This window comes from Parasteatoda tepidariorum, chromosome 7 (assembly GCF_043381705.1).
Source record: "Parasteatoda tepidariorum isolate YZ-2023 chromosome 7, CAS_Ptep_4.0, whole genome shotgun sequence".
NCBI lineage: Eukaryota > Metazoa > Arthropoda > Arachnida > Araneae > Theridiidae > Parasteatoda > Parasteatoda tepidariorum.
The window spans coordinates 82,689,121-82,708,133 of record NC_092210.1 but is presented as its reverse complement, the minus strand read 5'-3'; the positions used below and the strand labels follow the sequence as shown (position 1 = coordinate 82,708,133).

General features: G+C 30.5%; 1 protein-coding gene across 1 annotated transcript in view; it reads left to right on the top strand.

The window, feature by feature from the left end:
* LOC107454508 (uncharacterized) overlaps positions 1 to 19,013 on the top strand; it is a 41,610-nt gene that overhangs the window by 5,608 nt on the left and 16,989 nt on the right. The window contains exons 3-12 of the mRNA XM_043055570.2: positions 151 to 314; positions 5,826 to 5,922; positions 7,172 to 7,238; positions 7,550 to 7,595; positions 10,190 to 10,245; positions 10,551 to 10,626; positions 12,611 to 12,739; positions 15,368 to 15,657; positions 16,963 to 17,080; positions 17,550 to 17,674. Of these exons, the coding sequence (XP_042911504.2) occupies positions 151 to 314; positions 5,826 to 5,922; positions 7,172 to 7,238; positions 7,550 to 7,595; positions 10,190 to 10,245; positions 10,551 to 10,626; positions 12,611 to 12,739; positions 15,368 to 15,657; positions 16,963 to 17,080; positions 17,550 to 17,674 (1,168 nt within the window). The remainder of the gene's footprint in view (positions 1 to 150; positions 315 to 5,825; positions 5,923 to 7,171; positions 7,239 to 7,549; positions 7,596 to 10,189; positions 10,246 to 10,550; positions 10,627 to 12,610; positions 12,740 to 15,367; positions 15,658 to 16,962; positions 17,081 to 17,549; positions 17,675 to 19,013) is intronic.

The window sequence follows — 19,013 nt, the reverse complement described above, 5'->3', positions numbered from 1 at the left end:
GTCTGTGTATCAGATATCGTCTTTTTCTCTAGTTGCAAGTTGTACGCAATTGTGTACTTGCAACTAGATTCACCCTTCATTTATCAGATTCACCCTGTATATTCAATGAATCTCACATTTAAATACTCTACCATGTTACTTTTTATTCAGAGATAGAAATGATCCTTCTTACCGAATGCCGTGATTATGAGAATACTCTTTTGACGCCAGGATTATTTATATCAGTTCATGATGGAAAGAAGATAGTTAATCCATTCTTTCATGGAGATATTATGTATGGTGGGAATAAGTATGAATATAATATCGGGAAAGAGGTAAGTAAAAAAGTTTTATTTTGCTTCAAAATAGTAGTTCAAGAAGTAATATCACAAAATATCTATCATTTACTATTATTTATTATTTTTTTTGATACTTCGGCATTACAGAAAGAAAATTGTGAAAAAAAAATTATTACGAATCATTTCTAAGTTGTATTAATTATTATTAAATTTATTATTAATAATTTAATAATAAATTTCGGTTTCTCCAACGTTAAATTTGCAAGGGTTGAGATTGCGAATGATAGCATTTCTTCAACTCTAACTATGCTTTTTAACTAGTTATTATGCCGAACATTATCTTCAAGAAGGCAACTTTTTCCTCGGAAATGAAATCGGCATTGGCGGTTTCTCCAACGTTAAATTTGCAAGGGTTGAGAATGCGAATGATAGCATGTCTTCAACTCTAACTATGCTTTTTAACTAGTTATTATGCCGAACATTATTTTCAAGAAGGCAACTTTTCCCTCGGAAATGAAATCGGCATTGGCGGTTTCTCCAACGTTAAATTTGCAAGGGTTGAAATTGCGAATGACAGCATTTATTAAATTTTAACTCTGCTTTTAAACAAGTTATTAAGCAGCACATTACTATCTTGAAGAAGGCAACTTTTTCTCGGAAAAGAAATCGGTATTAACGGGTTCTTCCCCTGGCGAAACTGAGGACTACAAAATACTGGATTCTTCACTAAATGCTAAAACGATTACCGCATCCTGCTAGCACTGATCACAGTGTTGATGTGAAATATTCTCAGTAGTAGACGGATCGTGGGTTAGAGTCCACTTGCCATCAGGTGAACCATGGGAGGTTTTCATGGTTTTCCTCTCCATGTTACACAAATGTGGGTCAGTTCCATAAAAAAAGTCCTACACGAAGGCAAATGACTTCCAATACTTGATACAGGAGTTCCCTTGTCTTCTGGATTGTCTTGTTCTCCGGTATATTCTTACATCAAAAAGAAATATCCATTTTTATTTCAACTATTGCGTGCATTACATTTTGATAATTTAGAATGTATAAGTTGCAATCCGACTACTAAGAGCTCGAAGCGATCCGATATGACCTATGAAATTTTCTTCGGAGGGGGGGGGGGAGAATGATCGAGAGTAAGGAATGGTGAACCTCTAATAATAAAAAGTTTGCGTGTGGGCATGTTTGCATTTGTATCTCTTTCATAACCTGTAGAACCTAATGTGCTAGAGTTCTGAAATTTACATCTTCCAAGGTGATACATTAGCCTTCGGTTCTGAAATGTATTCAACAATTTAATTAATACTTTGATATAGATGCGTGCTAAATACGATTTTTTTCTCATGCGTTTTCACTATGGATTGTTTTAATATTCACATATTTTTAAGATGACATCAGTGATGTAGACTAAGTATGAGTTTTATTTAAATAGAAACGGGTGACAGTGGAAGTTTATTATACGCTCTTTAATAATTAATCATTATTTTTTTCGGCCAATAAGTAAGCTCAAATAAAACAATTTTGAATGGCATATGGAATTGCGATCTTACCGAACTAGTATTTCTAAGCTTGAGAGAAACCATGTGTTCATTTTTGTTGTAGTTGCGCCTCTGAAACTTGTTTATACAAAATTTAATAATGTAAAATCCACTGCAAAAGCGAATGGGGAATTAAAAGTACAGTGAAAATTATTTAGTTGTGATAAATGTGGCTGCGATCCATAATATCATTTTCTGGTCTGAATGATACTGTGTGTGGTTGATTAGTAAAACTTCGTTTTGATAAATTGAACTTCAAAAAACGTGTTTTGCTAAAATCTAATAACGTAAAATCACTAAGACGATGAACAAAAAATAGTTATAGTAAGCAATAGTAGTTATAATAGCCATAATAGTTATAATAAGCAAAAATAGTTATAATAGGGACTACAGTAGTTTCACTACAAGTAGTGAAACTACTGTAGTCACTACTTTTTTCGTAGTTTGTAGTGTGTGCAGTTTTTTAAAAATACAAGTAGTGCGATACAAAAAGAAACATTAGTTTGTAGCAATTCCAAGCTACTACTTTTCACTTTAGTTCAGTATACGAATAGGGTTCTGAGATAATTAATTTTTTTAATTTGATAGAGACAAATCTTCGCTGGTCTGTCAAAAGAACACCATTTTAAATGCTCCTGTGACTGCGAGTCAACAAGAATTGCTTATTTAGAGTTACGTATAACTAATATTTAAGAATATTTAATAATTTCTTACGATAAAAAATAATAAATAATTTATTTTTTTGGTCACACTGATGATATTTTTCAAAAACAAATTTTGGTCACACTGATGATTAAACATTGATGATATTTTTCAAAACCATTTTCAATATAATGTGTAAAATAAGAGAGACGACAAGTCCAAAGTAGTTCGTAGAATTTGCCTTCGTGGTGTACGATGGGGATATTCAAATAGATTGTTATAGATATAGACTTAATAACTACTCGTCCGTTTTTCAAGCAGAATTATGGGCGATTCTTCAGGCAATGTATTGGATAATTAGGAACAAATTAAACAGAAATGTTCATATTTTTTTCGATTCCCTTTCGGGATTACAAGCACTAGCAAACCCTTATGAAAATGATTACTTAATAAAAATGTTGAAAGACCAATATAAATCAAACATGATAATCCATTGGATTAAGGCTCACGTCGGACACCACGGCAAACGAGGAGGCTGACAGTCAGGCAAAATTGGGCTGCCAAAGACCCGAAATAGATCTCTTTGACTAGAAACCAAAAAGTTCAGTAAAGTTATCGATGTTCAAACGAAATATAAATCTTTGGCAAAATATGTGGGATGATGATCAAAACCAGGGCAGGCATACCCACCATCTAATCCCGAAGGTAAATTACCGTAAAATATATGGAAATTTCTACTTGAATCAATTTATCACAAACCACGGCACACAGGGTACATACCAATCCAAGTTTCACAATAAATCTCCCCTATGCAATAACTGCGAAGTTACAGATGACCTGGAACGTATACTGATTCACTGCCCTCTATTTGATAACATAGGAAAAGCAAATTTCCCGGTAAACCTGACCTATAGCTCCCTCAAACAACACTGGAGGATACCAGCTATGCAAAAGAGCATAGAACGAATAATCGAAAGCCACTTTAGCGCTGGCTTGCCACCAGACACGTTATAATAACGAAAATGTCAAAACTGTTTTTCTCACGCACTGAAATTCAAAGACTTATCCAAACCCTATCAAACTTTTCGATTTGTCGTAAAGGTGGAAAGTTCCCTTTCCACCTACCCTAACTTTTATAATTAAAATATAGGACACTTTGTGTATGGAATTAACATTTCACCTGTACTTACTTTCACATTTAAACTTGTTTTGATATGTGGACTGGGTCAGCTCTCCATCTGTTAAAATTAACGACTTTGTNATTTTTATTCTTTTGTTGGCTTGCATTCTGAAGGACACTTTCCCTGAATTTTTTTTCTTCGTAAGCTGCAAAACAAACATAAAATATACTGGGGACATGAAAATGACTGTTTTTGTGAGAATGACCCATATATGTTTTACAGTTTTCTTTGTACAATCACAATAGTTATTAAATCGTTTTAAGAAATAGCAAATAAATTGCAAATAAAAAGAAAATTAGTGTGAATCTCAGATCTTGTGATAAAAACTCTGAAGTTTTTAGCTATGGTATTGACATAAAAGGAAGGAACCAAGAACAAATAATTGATTGCTTGGTATATCTTAAACTTTATCTTTTCTTTTTAAGTTTAAAAGTTAATTTTAAACTTGCAGCATATATATTTCTTCTTATTTTTTCGAAGATTCAAACTAGACTACTACCTGCTCCCTACGACACCAATTGCACCGATTACCTAACTTCATGGATGCAGAATAATGGAACTGGTTCTCTTGATTTTCAGGTACAGTTACATTTAATAGCTTTTCGTCATAAAATATTCTTAAGTATTTATTTTTCGTAATTTTATAAATGGATTTAAGGATTAATTTTCTGGTTAAATATGTAGTCAATTTTTTTATTTTCAAGTGTAAACTTAAATTTCTGGAATATCATTTTGTTTCATTCCTTGAAAAGCCCTTCATTTTAGTTCTTTAAAAAGTAATATACTTGCATTCACACATATCTCAATAAGTCATAGTCTTCAAGGAAAACTTTTTCTTTTGAATTGTCCATATGTTTATATTTTACTTTGGTGCATACTACCAAATTTTATGAGCATTTCAATGTTTTGCTATGAAATCAAAATAATTTTCGATTAAATATTTTTAGTAGTTTTTAAGTTGCTTACGTGTCATATGAAAATTTACGGGTTTTAAATTTAAATTTTTTTTTATTTTTTATTTCTAAATCTAACAATACAGCAAGTCAAAGATAAATATATTTTTTCCTACCAATGCCCACCTGGAGAATGACCTAGGTTATACAGGTATCTGAAGGGCAGATTTGTTGACCACTCTTTCAGGGGCACCATTTTAGGAGGGTCAACGTTGCTCCCACAGTAAGACAGATAGTACAGAGAAGGAAAGAGCATCCATGCCTTGCCCAGGATTCGAACCCAGAACCTTTCTCATGAAGTATTACTCCAAGAGAAATAGTTTTTAGAAAGTTTTTCCATAGGTCAACATTATATTCGACTAGACGAATGCAAAAATAGCAATGAAAACTATCAGAATTTTAGGAAAATTTAATTTTTGTACATTCGTGGAAATTTAAGCGTTCTGGGGATTCAAAGAGATGCGGATAGAATTCCCCATAAAGTCAGAAGTGATTTTCGAAAAATGACTCCACGTGCTCGAAAACGTCGTCGTGTACCTTAGTATCGTATGGTAAAATTTATGTCAGCTTAGCAATCAATAGAGATGTCATAGTATAAGACATATCTATTTAAAGAGAATGTAAGAGATTATATCAATTCAGTAATAATTTTTATGTATATTTTAATTAATTGTTTTATGTTAAGAGACAAACATACATTCAATAACTTTTAATTTTTGTGTTTTTTTTCCATAATTTTGAAATTCTACCCCCAAGAATTAAATATTTTTTCATAATTATAATGTTAAATTTTTTTCAATAATTATTTATTTTGCACGGTTAGTTTAATTAAAATAGTTTTGAAATTGATATTTAAAGCAGTATAGCAATGTGCTTAGAAATTTTTTTGTATTTTTTAAAAGTTTATTTTGTTTTTAAATCATAATAAAATTTTATCATTATTGTATTTAAATAAACCATAATATATGCCTGTTTGTTCGTACTTTAGGTGCAATTTAACATTTGAAATATTCTTATTCTTTCACTTATGTTCTGAGGTCCACGTATGTGTATCTAAATGTATTAGCCCCTGCCATTATTATTCTTATTATTTTCTTATTATTACTGATGGCCAGTAAAGTAGAAATTCGCAACTGTAAAAAATATTTTTTTGCTTTATTCCTTTATTCTTCAGTAGTGGAGAGGTTAATGCTAGTAATACAAATGTGTTTTCTTGTTTTACAGGATTGCTTTTACGACTGTATTTTGGATGAATTAAAACCTATTAATGTTTGCGTGCCAAATAACTTCCCATTACCTCACGATCAAAGAATGTGCAGATGTATAAGTATATTTAAATTTAGTTTAAGTAAATAGTTTAGTTGCTTTATAGTTTTCTAAAGCAATGCATAATTCTGAAACTAAACACAATTTCAAAAATTAATCTTTTTGATAGTTCTGATTTGTCATTGTAACGGATAATACGTCTTAATTAACTTCTTTTTGTAAAAGATGGTTGTTGTTGTTGACGTATGCCTGTTTTAGGCAGAGTGGGTGCGATAGTTCTTGTTTTCCAGTGGCGCCATCTATGGCCAAGAATTTGACTTCTGCCACACCATACGTCACACCCGTTTATAGGGCGGACCCATTCATAGATCGTAATGCTCACCTGAATCAGAGAACGACCGATCTCCAATCCAGTACCCCCAGAGGTATTGATTTGTTATGGGAACATTGAGGACTCGACAGATTGAACTTGCACCAGTCACTTTACTACACGAGGAGTCTTCGGCCGGAGGGGTTCGAACCCACGAACTCTCGAACATGGACCCAGCTCCCTACCAACCAGGCTATCCCGGCCGTAAAAGATGGTAAATTAAGGTTTAAATTTTTTCCTTTAACGGTATCATAGCAACACTTTTAATTCACTCTGTTTTCCGAAACCAACTATAGAACAGTTTTAAAATAATGTCGTGCTCTGTAAAGCTGAGAGAAAAAAAGAATAAATAGTAAATATTAAGTTACCATTAAGAACAGGAAAATATCGATCAGTAAAAAGCGGCGTTTAAGAATAGAAACTATCATACATTGAGAGTTACTGTCACAAAGATGGCGTCGTGTCGCTACTTAGTCTGCGTATTCAAGGCTTTCTGGTCTTCTAATCCGAGTCTCTTGTGACTATCATAAGTTCTGCACTTAGTTCTTGCTTAAATGAGATTCGAAAATCTGCTCTTAAATGAGTAATGCCAAGAAAATTGTATTTCGCATACTGTTGGGACTTATTAAATTTAATTTAAATTTGTAATGAATTTTTATCTTCATCATCATAGTTGGCCAGACAGCCCAATGTGGGCCAATGCCTTCCTCTGAAGATTTCTCTATAATGACTTCCGATTTATCTTTGATCTCTGATTTGAATTTTTATATTATCATTAGAAAATTAGCTCTTTTTAAACTTTTTTTGAATATTGCTTTGAAAATAGCTTTGCATAAAATTGTTCCGAACGCAATATTCTGAAAGTCGAAAATGGTTTAAAATAATAGATCTGAAAATTGACTAACATATTATTTTTTATATTATATTGTTTTAGCTCCCGTTCGCAATTTGGAACAGTTTGAAGAATTTTGCAACAATCGTTGTGGTAAAAAACCTTGTTTGTAAGTAGATTTATTTTGCTATTACTTTTTGCCTTACATATTGAATAAAACTCAAGGTCTTAGCATGAAACTCATATTTGTTTTTTTTTGACTATTAAAATTGGTATATTTTAGGATTTTCTTAAATTAATTTAATTGCAATTTGTGTAATTAAGAATTCTAATACTGACACGAAGAAATAATTTGTTTATTTTTTAAGAAGTCGCTTTTTTATAAAGTAATTATTTGAATTTTTCGAAGTAAGAATTGTATAGTTATAGAATTGAAATAAAATAAGGACATTTAGTTCAATGGTGAATTTTCATTTTCAGCGAAAGAACGTATGAAACGAACTTAGTAAAGAAAGGTCAAGTAACGGTATGTTATTATTATATGTTTATGAAATGTTAGTATTCGTTTTTAATGGTTTCACCACGAGAAGGCATAAAATAGTAAAAATGATTTTTCTCTAATTTTTGATTGACAGTTCTTCGTGATACACTGTCAAAAATTTGAAAATGATTTATCATTAAAAATAAACTGAAGTACCATAAAATTAAGGACAAGCAATGCAATTTAAATTGTGAAGCGATGCACCTCATTTATGCAATCTTAAAGGCGTAGTGGTAATTGCATAGATAGCATTTACTATGGCCTTTGTTAATCAGTATGAGTAAAGCTTCTGACGTAGAAAACACATTTGATTGCGCAAGAACAGACACAAGACTAACTATGTATGAAGCTACCCAAGCGCCCTCGCGTTTGCATAAATAAAGTTCAACGCTACACAATTTGCATACCCTTGTTTACCCCAAATTCAATGGTACTTCGATGTAATTTAGAAGTGTAATTTTCAGTCTAACTTCTTCGTACAAAACTTCTTCGCGAAAAAAGTCTTATAGCTATTAAACCAAATTAAAAATTTTTGAAAAACATGATTTTTAAATGCACTACAGAGGTTCCTTTTTTTTTGTCACTACTAAAAGGATAGGCGTAGGGTATGTCAAGTTTGAAGGATGAGGAAATTTTTGGTGATAAGAGTTTATTGCGAAAGTTTTCCTTCATATTTGAGAAAATGTAAGCAATTTTCTCCTTTTTAATTATTTAAAAAACAAAGATAAAATTTTTATTTTATTTTAATATTTTATTCTTATTTGTTTTATGTACGTTAGATAATTTTTTTTAATTTAAAAGCGATTAAATTTTTGATTGGTCAAAAAAATAGAAATAAATTTTGATTTCAATTTCTAGGAAACAATTTTAGCTTTTATGCAACTCCAGTTAAAATTTAAGTGTTGAAACTTCTTGAGTGTTGAGTGTAATAGTGATCGAAATTTTGATTGACAATAATTCTGATTTTTAAATACAATTTGATTACAATAAGGTGATAACGCTTGAAACTCTACTAGAGCATCAGACACAACGCTCTAGTCTAGACTGTTCTATCTAGTTCATTCAATCTGTTCTATCTATTTGGCCAAATTCTTGATTCAAGATTCAATCTACAAAATAGATATAGCGAGTCCATGAAAACGTAGAGCTATAAATAACTTACTTTATCGTACTATTTCTGACATAAGTAAAATTTTATTTATCACGTAGCATTTTTGTTTCTTTAAACATTTTGAATAAGATTATTTTGTGACATTAAGATTCATTAAGTTTAATAATTTAAGTTTCATTAAGTTTAATTAACTGCGTTAAAACAGCAAGTATATAGAACTCATATTATAAGTTGAAACCAAAAAGAAAAAAAACGGAGAGAATTAAAAAAAAAGGAAAATTATTATGAAAAGTACTTNCTAGTTCATTCAATCTGTTCTATCTATTTGGCCAAATTCTTGATTCAAGATTCAATCTACAAAATAGATATAGCGAGTCCATGAAAACGTAGAGCTATAAATAACTTACTTTATCGTACTATTTCTGACATAAGTAAAATTTTATTTATCACGTAGCATTTTTGTTTCTTTAAACATTTTGAATAAGATTATTTTGTGAAGATTATTAAGGAAAATTTACAAAGGAAAGTTAAGAATTTAAGATTCATTAAGTTTAATTAACTGCGTTAAAACTACAAGTATATAGAACTCATATTATAAGTTGAAACCAAAAAGAAAAAAAAAACGGAGAGAAATAAAAAAAAGGAAAATTATTATGAAAAGTACTTAAAAATCTTTAAAGTCTAAAAAAAATAACTAAAAGTTTAAAAATTTATAAAAAGCCAGAAAAAAAACAACGAAAATATATAATTTTGTCATCCTCTCACATGATTATATCCGCAAGTACTAATACTAATACTCTTAATACTATTTGTTTAAAATAAAATTTTTACTAATAAGTATAGGTTTTGTATATTTATTTACTAGGTCCTAATCGTAATTTTGTCTGTATGCTATAAATTTAAAATTGACGTTTATTTTTTATTTTTTTATTTTTAGAATTCGTTCAGACATGATTCAAAATATGTATATAAAAAATTAATATTTGACTAAGCTGTTTACAAAGATTTAAATTTTGTCCAAAGAAAGTACGCTTACGATTAAATAGCAAGTAGCAATATGATTAAAAATTCCGAAAACAAGGCGAGATTTTGATAAATGGAAGCAAACTCTGCAGAAAATATTTCAGAGAAAGGCAAGAGCGAAAACCCTAGAAAATGTTTGATTTTTGGTGGAATAGAAAAGGTTCGCACTTTTAGCACTTTCAAGTTACATCTGCAATGGTAATTCATCAAATATTGATACACATTTTATTTTTATCAGTTAAGCATTAATTCAAGATGCCTACTTTTTTTTACTTCATAATCAATGATCCTAAAAGTACGTAATAAGGGCAATGATTAAAAATCGTTAACCATATGAAATACTTGGAAATAAGTGTATCATTTCAACAATTTATAATTATTTCATTCAACCTAATTTTTCTGTTATTACCTATTTATAATGCTTAAATGAATTTTTCATTTTTAGTGCAATTCATCGACATTTGATGTGATGACAAGTAATCTGGAAGAACTGATTTGCATGTGAGTTCTATTTTTTAAAAGTTGTTTATTAATCAAAATAATTACTTGGGAAATGATGTTTAATGATTTAATGATGTTTCTGTAAATATAATTAGATTAAACTGCATTCAATATAACACTAAGATATTGTTTACGAAACATCATTTTATATTGAAAGTAAGCTGATTTAAACTCTTTCTGCTAAAAGAAATTATTTTCCTCTATTTACAGGGAGCCATTTTTTTATTACAATTCTTGTTTTGGCTTTGTTTACTAACACTGCGGAACAGATATTTCTTTTAAAAACTTTTTTTAAATTTTTGCAGGTATAACAACATATCGCTAACAATTACGTTTAACCAATTCTCGTTGACGAAAGTGGTTTCTGTTCCTAGAATACAGGTATGTCACATCACAAATTTTAATGAATATTTTTAACCCTTTTGCGGTCACACACATGTATCTTTTTTTCAATGAAAACCTATTTTTTGATGTTATTAGATAGAAACATTCATGGATCAACCATGGGTGAAAAGAAGTTATAGTTTGTTTTCGGCAAGCGCCATATAATAAATCAAATAATGAGTTTGTAAAGGGTTAAATGACTTCTTTTACATTTATTTACTGGAATTAACTAATCGCTATTGTTGCAGTAGTACTTTAACTACGTTGCATAAGCGCTGCACAATGGACTTTTGGAGTCGGACTGGTTAAAAATTCTTGAGGATGATCTAAAGTCATACCATCACAATTATAATCCTCTGATGACTCTCCTGTTTTGTTACCTGTCCAGGGAACTGTGTCAGTCCATTGTGGAAATAAAAGTGGTTGAGCGTGTATAGTTGTTATCATTTTCAGTGTTGAGATAAACTAATACTTTTTACAGAGCATGTAATTACATTTGTTTGTTCATAATTTGCTTTTTCACTGCTGTAGTTTCATTTTCTATTTATACTTTTTTGTTTTGTTGTTTACTGACAACACATATTTTAATGCGCATTAGAATCAATTTCCTGGCTTCATTGTAAAAATATTTCGTTTAAGAAACAAACACATTTTAAGTAATATATTCGCTAAAATTCTTTCAAATAATTGTTATTTTGTCAATTCTTCTTATAGTTTCTGCGCGATAACTACAGATCTATTCTTAAAAATGTCTTTAGTTTACCTCAAAAGGAAAAATGGTAGCAACTATATAATAAAATTAATTCAGTGTAGTAATGTTATAATGTGGTAATGTAGTAATGTAATTTAGCGTAGTAATTTAATTTAGTATTGTAATGTATGAAATTATCTAATTTCTGCCACATTTTTTCCACGAGATTGAGATTTACTTTACATCGTTGAAGAAAAGACCGGCAAAAATTTGAACTAACTGTTGTTAATTTCGTATTGTTTGCATTTGGCCAGCCATTCGTTACATTAATTTCAAACCATTCGTGTTTTGTTTATGAATCCAATCAACCAAATTACCCTTGTAAAACTATCATAACAATTTCAAAATTGTGGGATTTTATGACTGGGAGATACTTGGGACCGCCTTCAATAATTTAGATCGTTTTGTCAATTGGGCATTGTCAAGTCCATTCATTATCCTTAACTCAAAAGTTAAAGTATTGGGAGATCATGTCTGAAATTGCCAAGTCAGCCTTAGTGTCGTTTTTGTCAATCGTCTAGATGGTAATCTTGAGTTATTGGCAATCCTAACAGACCATTATCACCGAATATACATTTGTTTTGCACTGAAGAGCCAAAAAACTGGTACAGACATGAGTATGTAAATAAAGGGGTATGGAGCCAATCAAAGTACACCGCTGCGATCGTCAACGCGTATATAAGACAACGAGTGTCTAGCACAGTTCTTAGATCGGTTACTGCTGCTACAATGCCAGGTTATACAGATTTAAGTGAGTTTGAATGTGGTGTTATAGTCGGCGCACGGGAGATGGGACATAGCATCTCTGAGATAGCAATGAAATTTGGATTTTCACGTACGACCATTTCACGAGTATACCGTGAGTATCGGAAATCCGGTAAAACATCAAATCTACGACATCGCTGCTGTCGGAAAAAGATCATGGAAGAACGGGATCAACGACGATTGACGAGAATCATTAAGCGTGACAGACGTGCAACCCTTCCACAAATTGCAGCAGATTTCAATGCTGGGCCATCAACAAGTGTCAGCGTGCGAACCATTCAACGAAACATCATCGATGTGGGCTTTCGATACGGACTTCCCTACACGATATTAAACAGGTATACCAGTTTTTTTTGGCTTTTCAGTGTATATCGATGTTGCATTAGGAACAGCTATAATTTAAGTTATATTAACATTAATCGCAATTTAAAGTTATTGTGATAAAGAATATTTTATTTTTAACAGTATCTTGAAATCGCAAGCAGAATAGGTGGCTACCTTGGATTGTGGACTGGTTTTTCACTTCTTGAATTAGTCGATTTTCTTGCTATTATCGCCTTAATTCTGTTTTATACTATCATCCATTTAATACAGGTAAACATTATTTCTTCTTTCTTAAATTATAATTAAACTGTACAGTGAGCAAAATAAAAAACAGACCACCCTAAATAACTTTTGGATATTGTGATGTTGCTACATGACACGTGCGTCGATGTTCATCTCCTCAATAGTTTTTTCAGTTTCCGTTCGTTTAACCGCAATAGCCTTTCCCTACATTTAACTTGATCAACTAATTTTTCTTATCGATTTTCCCCACCCTAACTTTAACCGTGTATCGCTTTGCTCCTTTCCGCGTGCCTTCTTGGCGGCAGTCGAGGAAGCCACCGTGAGAGAGAAGCATCGATCTCATTTTTTAATAACTTCAAGGCTCTTGCATTCCTGCTCAGCGATTGTTCTTTTTACAAGAAATAATTATGGAGACTCATTAAGTCAAAAATCTAATAAAATAATTTCAAGACACTATCACGTTCCATTAATATAAAAGATGAGGCTTGGCACGTGTTCCTGTCGCCAATGATTTGGTGCGATTTCTACAGCCAGGTTGTGCATGCGGCACAACTCAGATGACTTATTTTCTGAGAAATAGAATTCATCTTCTTTCGAAAGAAAAGTTTTTCTTGTCTAAGATTTTATCCTGGGGATCCCGTATGTGTTAACACCACCTGTCCGGAGCCACCTGCATCCAAGAACCCGTAATGAGAAGTAAAAATAAAGTTTCTTAAAATTTCCTAAAGGAATTCTCTTAAATTATTCATATCCAGTGTGCACCATTAGACCACATGATCCTGGAGATCCTTCTGGAACGAAGGATCAGGAAAATTCATTTGAACACTGTTTGTAAATATTACGATCACATTTTATGTTTTCACATTTATATTATACATTGCCATTAGTGCCTTAAATGCTACCTATTATGATGTTAATACTTTAATTTAAAAATTGTAACTATTTATTTTATTCTAAAATTTATTTTGAATCGCAACAATACAACAGATATAATAATGCAATTTAAAATGGCAAAATACAAAATGTGATCGAAATCTGTCGAATAGTTCTGGTGGATCGAATTTGGAAATAGACGCGTTTTCAAAATTCTATTGTTTAGAACTATACAGCCGATTTCACTCAAATTTTCTATTCTGCCATTTAAATTTGCATGAAGCATGCATGATTTAATGATTTAAAATTGCCATTTAATTTTGCATTTATTTTCTGCCATTTAAATTCATGAATTAACCACATTTCAAAATGAGTTTAATTGATGATACTGAGTCTTTATGTAACGTCTTGTGGGACTACTTTGTGCAGCGAGGGTTACTTTGTGCAAATTCGAATTTGGCACTTTTCAAGTGCTGCTATTCAGTATTACGTTTTTTTCACGTTAAAAATGTGTGGAATTTGAAGATAGAAGTCTCCTCTATTACTACAAAATTTTTTTTCGAATTTTAAAACAATCTCAGAGTGTGTTTTGTTTATCCAATGTCAACAACTTTCCGAGAACGTCGGACATCGAAAAGTGTGCGTGGAAACTTTAGCTGTGAAATGCAAAGACGTTGATAAAACAATTGTAGTAAGTGCAAAATTCTTTATTTATGTATTAATAAACAATTATATCATGTTAGCGTTAAAATGTTTTGAAAATTAATAACAAATAAACGGAAAATGAAAAAAAATGCACTGTGGGGCTACTTCGTGCAAAGTTTCATTCGTTTTTTTTCGAGAGAAAAATGGTCAGACGTTATAAAAAAAAATCCTGGAACGAGAAACTACCGTGATTACACTTTAGAAAAGCTGCAACAATGTTTGCAAGCAGTTGCTGGTGGTATGTCGATTGCAGAAGTTTCTCGGAAGTACAAAATCCACAGAAATACTATCTCTAATAAAATTCACAAGAAACACGTGAAACGTGCTGGTAAACTATTATTTTTCCTCTACAAAGATTTTTCTAATGAATTAATCAAACGATTTAACACATAAAAATATATTTTATAGGACATCAGGTGATTTTGACAGAAACTGAAGAGCAAGTTCTGTCATGTTCATTCAAGCATGTTATGTTCAAATTTATCAATATTATAAATGTTAATGAATATGTAATAATTATTATTTTTGAAATTTCATCCATTTCAATGTTCAAAAATGTATATGGTTTCCTTTTGTTTAAACTCAAATGTTTTGAAATAAACATTCTTTTTAAGAAAAAATTCTTTATAAAAAATGGTTTTTTAACGCTGAAAATTATTTTCAAACTAATATCTTTACATATCTTGATGTTTTTGTTATTAAAAATGTCAACAATTAACTTTTTTAACAATTTTATATCAATATTTTACTAAAAACATGATTATTAAACTGAATTCCTATCGCTGCACAAAGTAGCCCCACTTGGGGGCTACTTTGTGCAAGGTATGTTTTGACTTATTATTTGTAAATATTACATGCAAATAATGCCAATATTGATCAAATTCACTCGTCTGAGTCCAGTTATGAATATAATATCGATAAATTTTACTAAAGTTTGAATTTAACATAGTTTTTTTTACATGTCAAAGTTCAAAAACTGCGAAATCCTGCACAAACGGTAGCGTTTAGAAAGCATTTTATCTCGTTACAATATCTCCAAATTATATTAAAAATGGATATTTTCTTTTCCTTCTTTAGAAGAGAAAAGATACTATTCGTCCGTTTGGAGTTGAACAGAGTGGAAACGAAATAATTCTCGAAGCTGATGAAACGGCAATTGCAGTAAAAATATTCAAGAAGTCGTTCATTTCTTCTATAGCCGATGTCGCAGCGTCAAATTCGATATTTCTTCTGAATTTATTTGGATTTCTGTATTTTACTTATGATTACGCGATACAATATCTTACTTACGAAACTACTTCAATGCAGATAATAGAAAGACCATTCACCATAGATCGGCCAGCAATAACTCTATGCGATGCAAATCGGTAAGTAATACATATGTTACGGTTAAAGTGATAAATCCGGTTATTATTAATACTAACCGGTAAAAATTAATAATAACCGTTTACTTTGGTCAAAGTGAGAATTAAAAAGGGGAGATATCTGTATCGTGATCTGTGACAGAATAATTGCCAACTCTTAGCAACTTCCGGGCAGGCAAGAGAAAGTAAAAAAAGAAAAAAAAAATCACAGAACGGGACTAGCTCGAGGGGTACAAATCGTAGCCAACCCAACTACATGTTTTTTTTTAAATATTTTTTTTAATAATTTTTTTAACTTAGTTTTTCTAGTTTAAAATCAATTTGGCGCCATAGCGATTGCAGTTGGCGCAAAACATGTTGATGTTTACCAAAAGAAGCGGTAATTATTCGACCGATTTCACTCAAATTTTGTAATTTTCCATGTAACAATAAAATTTTTAAAACTACAGAAAAAGTTTTATGCTTCACAATTAAATTTTCAATTATTAAATAAAATAATAAAAAATAATAAATATTTACCTAAATAATTTCTTTTTTTTTCTTCATAAAATTATCTTTGGAGAAACGAATTTTATAACCGTGAGTAAAAAATTTTCAATTCACTTAAAAACTTCCCAAGATAAGAGAAAATACATAAAAAGTAAAATCAACGTTAGGAAATCCAAGCTCTCGTGACCAATCAATCGGGACTGTATTTCCCAGATAGCGGCTACCCCCTGTATTTTTGGGGTCGAAAATCTGAATCCATCGAAAAACAGACATGTTTATTCAGAGAAAGTGCGTTTTTATGTCTGATTTCGTAACTTAAAATATCGTCTGCTTTTATTAATTAACATATTTGAGATCTCCCCCTTGAACCATTAAGATTGAGTCAAAAGTCATTAATTAGATCACTACATTAGATCAAAAGTATTCAGAGTGGTCCGTTTTTTATTTTGCTGACCGTACATATAGGTAATAGTCTGCTAAGTCATGCTAATCGACTGAAAGGAAAAGAAATTTCCGTAGATTTAACATCGACCAGGCATCTTTTGCCGGCAAAATTTCAAGTTTATGTGAAATCTTTCTTTTCAAATTAATTTTAAAACCAAGTTAACAGTTAACTATCTGGTAGTAGGCACTTTTATGACCGTTTTCTTGAAAATTAACCGATTGCCCGGACTTTACGGACACACCCGGACATATTCTCGATTGTTTTAGATCTTCTACATTATATGAATGGCTATGGTTCTAATTTGTAGAGATCAGTAAAATTCTTAGTTGTTAACTTTAACCTTTATAATGATAAATTCTTGACTTCCTTTGAAGGCGAAGTAGGAGACATGTTTGCACAGAACAGCCGCATAAGTGTGTTTTTCTCAATTCCGAAGAAGAGTTATGTAGCAAGCATGACAAATATTGCAACTTAGATGACATATACTTAGGCGTAAGTTTTACGCACGTATTTCTACTAAATAATGAATTTATATTGTAATTTATTATGTTTGATGCAAAAAGTAATTTTTAGCTCAATGCACCGCACATCATAAGTAAAAACAAGTGTAGAATTTACAGATTTATTGCTTTATATATGCAAGATGTTTAAGAGTACATAATTTCTTTTATTATTTTTTCATATCCCTTAATTACCGCATGGAAAAAAATGTTATTGTAAAGTACTAGTTGTAGTAAAATAAAATAAAAGAACAAGCAAACAAAAAATTCTCTTAGTGTTTCTTGTGAATACGAAAAAAACCATTGAAAGTATTTGATGGCTTTTGTTCATAGAGTATCACATTCATAGTTAATTACACCAAGATTTATTTATTCATATAATTTTTCACGAAACTATTGTAAATTTTATTATTTTTTGTCAAATAAAATAATATAAATAATGCTTCGTCATTTTATTTCAGGTTTTTAAAGATAATCCTGTATGCGACGATAGTTGTTATGATTGGCAAAGAACAATTACTGAATTTGAAGATTTTATAACTCATCTAAACGATAATAATATCTTGCACTTATTCAGGGATAAAAGGTACGTATAAATTAATGTGTGGAGGGTTTTAAACTATATTAAGAACCTAATGTGACAAAATGACGTGATGCATTAAAAAATAACCGACATCTGTGTCTTCCTTTTTTTTTTTCCTAATTTTTTTTTTGGAAAGAACTTAAATAGTGTGCAACTGCTGAAAAGCCTCATACGAAATGATTTTGTAGTTAGAAACTTTTACCAGCTGAAATAGCATCACTTACAGAATATTTCATTACTTATAAAGATAGCTTCAATAAAAAAAAATGCTCTTTTTAGATACCAGACTATTTTTTTACACTATTTTTATTAATTCGAAAAAACTAGGTTCGACTTCTAAAAATTTCATTTCTAAAAATTTAAATGCTTCACAAAAGATGTTTCATATACACTTCGCTTCTTTTTCAATCAACTTATAGTTACATTAGTCATTATTCACTGAAAAATATACAACAAAGATTCAAATTAAAAGATGAATTTCGAAACAAATTTCAAACAGCAATAAAAATCGAAACTAAATATTTCAATACTTAGCCAATTGAAATATTTCATTACTTATAAATATATCTTCATTAAAAAAAATATCTGCTTTTCAACATTCATGCGTTTTGAGAAACCGGGTCCGACTTCTAACAAAAGGCTGGATTATTCTGCTCTGTTGACGTTAAAATTAAAAACACATTGAACTGTGCTCAAATTGAATAGGAAGAAAATATTTAATGGCAATCACATATACTATTTACAATTAAAGAGAAAAATTAATACAAGATAAACTTCATTTCCTTGTTCTGATTAAACAATTGATTAAACAATATTCAAACTATCTTTTTCTCAGTAGTATGATTTGCTTTTAAGAAGGAAGCAATATGTACAATGATTAAGTTAAGCACGAATTTTCTAATATCCTAAGAACGTTTCTTGTAATTTGGAAAAATAATGCAGTTTAGGAAAAAATATCATATTTTTAATGGCAAAAATACAGGTTGAGTATGCTTAATTTTTTATACTCGTATGGGGAGTTTTCAAAATCACCGAAAATATGTCACATTTGAAAGGTACTTTAACTCAAGAGAAAGCTTTTATTTCCTACTATTTTTAAAGTAAGATGTAAATGGAATTATGGACACATATTTTTATTTACATTGTTTGATTTTTACTTACATCGTTTGATATTGATATTGTTATTGTTTTATTTATTTTGATCAAATTTATCAGGTTGAGTAAGAATATCAGTAAACAATTAAACAATTAAAAAAAAACAGGAAATATATATATATATATATATATATAGATCTCTCTCTCTCTCTCTCTCTCTCTCTCTCTATATATATATATATATATA